This window comes from Parasteatoda tepidariorum, chromosome 4 (assembly GCF_982258835.1).
Source record: "Parasteatoda tepidariorum strain Cologne lab strain chromosome 4, Ptep-v5.0, whole genome shotgun sequence".
Taxonomy (NCBI): Eukaryota; Metazoa; Arthropoda; class Arachnida; order Araneae; family Theridiidae; genus Parasteatoda; species Parasteatoda tepidariorum.
Genome location: NC_141758.1, coordinates 94,805,516 through 94,808,478, shown reverse-complemented (window position 1 = coordinate 94,808,478; position 2,963 = coordinate 94,805,516). Strand labels below are relative to the sequence as shown.

General features: G+C 31.5%; 1 protein-coding gene across 1 annotated transcript; it reads left to right on the top strand.

Moving 5' to 3' along the window:
- Positions 1 to 563: 563 nt before the first annotated feature.
- On the top strand, positions 564 to 1,619 carry LOC147812047 (RNA exonuclease 1 homolog). Its single transcript, XM_087162307.1, has one exon. The coding sequence runs from the start codon at positions 564 to 566 to the stop codon at positions 1,617 to 1,619; it is 1,056 nt and encodes a 351-aa protein (XP_087018433.1).
- Positions 1,620 to 2,963: the final 1,344 nt, after the last annotated feature.

The following is a 2,963-nucleotide window of genomic DNA, read 5'->3' as shown; positions in this document are numbered from 1 at the left end:
ATACCAAAAAGGGTAGTTTCAGTCTGGGGCAGAATTGAGGGCTACCATCATTGAAATCGGCATAATATTGATGCATTGTATCCACGGTATTGCTAAATACCCAGATCCTGATGGCAGAATTTTTTTTATCCTCGTTTCCTATCCAGATAGAATAAGGACTGAATGCTCCCTGTAAATATGTAAAAGAATATCCACTTTCTTAACAAACATATTGGTTTCACATTGGTTTCCTTTACGTTAAACTATAGCACGAGAAAAATCTGGCTTTATTTAAGTGGGACATATTGTACTGGTATCAATACTGCTAACATAGTTTTCAATTTCTCTTTTAAGCATAATTTAATTTCCTTATCTACAAAGTTTTTTCTATTTGTTAGATTTTTTGTTCTATTCTACCGAATTATTCTGTTTGTTCGATAGTTGTTCTGAATAGCTACGATTTATTAATGAAATTTTCATTTTTGAATCTTTTAGATCGATGCGTAATAACATCAACACTCAAGGAGTTTCGAGACTTGAATCTTCCCAAAGGGAAGGTATATACTAATCTCAGTAAATATCTAATGGACTCGAAGTATTTTGACAAACTCACCCACGAGCTGACTAAGGGAGCCAAGATATCCGAACATGGAACAGCTGTTAGGAAATGCTATAGGTGCCGAAAAAGATTTGAGGTCACACCAGAGGGAAAATACACGGTGAACGAAAAATGTTACTACCATTCAGATAAAGTAATTAAATGTCCTGGCTCTTATTCCATCTTCAAGTGCTGTAAAAGACACGCTTCTTCGATTGGATGCAAAGTGTATCCGTTACATATTTGTGGAGATCCACTGCTCAAACCGGAGATCAAAAGCACTGGTGAAAAGCGCCTTGCACACCAGCTTCGTGGAGTCTACGCATTAGATTGCGAAATGGTTTACACTGTAATAGGATTGGAAGTTGCAAAAGTCGGTTTAGTTAATGAAGAAGGCTTCACAATTTACGAGTCCTTCGTACAACCTGAAAATGAAATCCTTGATTATTGCACCAAATTTAGTGGCATAATGGCCGAAGATTTACTTGGAGTAACAACAACTCTTAGTGATGTACAAAGTTTCCTAGGTAACCTGCTTCACAGCGAATGCATATTAATCGGACATGGACTTGAAGGAGACCTCCGATGTCTAAGACTGACTCACAGTAAAATAGTCGACACATCTGTTGTTTTTGCAAGGAGTGATGGCTCTAAGCCAAAGCTTAGAGACCTAGCTTACGAAAAACTAAAGCTTGTGGTGCAAAATGACATTGGTGGGCATGATTGCATCGAAGATGCAAGAACTTGCATGGCTTTGATGTTGAATAAAATTAAGGAAGACAAAGTTACCCAAACTGAATCACAAAAAAATACTGTAACTAATGAATGTCGAAAGTTTAATATCTCGACTCAGTGTATAGATATGGCATTTCTATCTGCCCAGGGCATTAGCCAGGAGGAGTTACACACCAGAATATGGCCTTTTTCTGAAACATCACATCAGCCTGAGTATCACATAGTTGAACAGAAAGGTAGTTTTAAAAAGGTGTGTTATATTTGCACAAATCTACAATTTGGACATGAGTCTTACTGCTACGCTTAAATTTTAAGTTCTTAATTACGAACGGTATACAGTCATGTTCATGTGAATCGAAATAAGGATAATTCAGACTTGGCTGTTACATGTTGGCTTATTAATTCACTGTGAGTAGATTTGTATGAATGGATCAACCATATTAATTTTTTGTTTTAAAATTTAGTTCATTAAATTAGTTATTTAAATTCATTTAAATTATTTCTTTTAAAATTTTCTTCTTATTAGTTAAAATTCATTTAAATCAGTTATTAAAAATTTAGGAAAGCGATTCAGTTTTTTATCTGTATATTTTGAATGATTTCTTGAGTTATGAAAGAGAATTGTAATTGTAATGTTCTGAAGTTATGTGCTGTTTTAAGTGAATTGGTGTATTTTCTTCTATTGATATCATTTGTAAATATTTGCGTATTGCTGTATTTTTTAATGTTTTGTGATTGTTATTGTGACCTGAAAAATTTTTCCTTTTTTGGTATAATTTTTTCTGTTTTAAGCAAATTGCTGTATTTTTTCTATTGACATCATTTGTAAATATTTGTATATAAAATGCTTTTTTTTTATTTTAAATATTTTGTGATTTTTACTGTAAACTGCAAAATCTTAACTTTTTGGTTCAATTTTTTCTGTTTTAAGCAAATTGCTGTATTTTTTCTAGTGACATCATTTGTAAATATATTCATATTAAATACATTTTTTAATTTTTAATATTTGTCATTATTACTATAAACTGCGATATCTTTACTTTTTTGTATAATTTTTTTTTCAGAAATGTCCTTTTTTTTAATCTTTTGTTGTAACTGTAGTGTACACTGTGAGCAGGAACTTTTTTGACACTATGACAAGTTCCAGAACGAAACCGTGAATTGAACATGTTTCATGTCTTCTATTTGGTTTAGAAACATGACAAGGTGCTAAAAATTTTAAAAATCTGACAAAATTTTAAAAGTTCACGACAGTTACAATTTTTTTTAAAGAAACATTTTTTATTTTTAAACGTAAACAACAGGTTGACTTGCAACTCGAATGCACATCCAAATGATTTTAGTTTAAGTTATGGAGTAAAAAGTAAGATATTTTTAAAGGGATAAAAAATGTTCACAAAAATCTTTCAGGTATAATTAATTTAATTCAAAGTAAGACTGATCAGTATTTGATTATAATTAACTGATCAATGATATTAATTTCAAAGTATGGTATTGAGTAATTCTTAATCAAAATGCTTTCAAAAGAATCAAAGCTTCCTCTTTGTATTAAAAGAAAGTTAATGCAGCCATCTCTGCTGTGTCAGAAAATTTAAACAGAGCGCTCTTTTTAATGTCCTATAACTCAAAAACTATTGCATGAAACGATAAT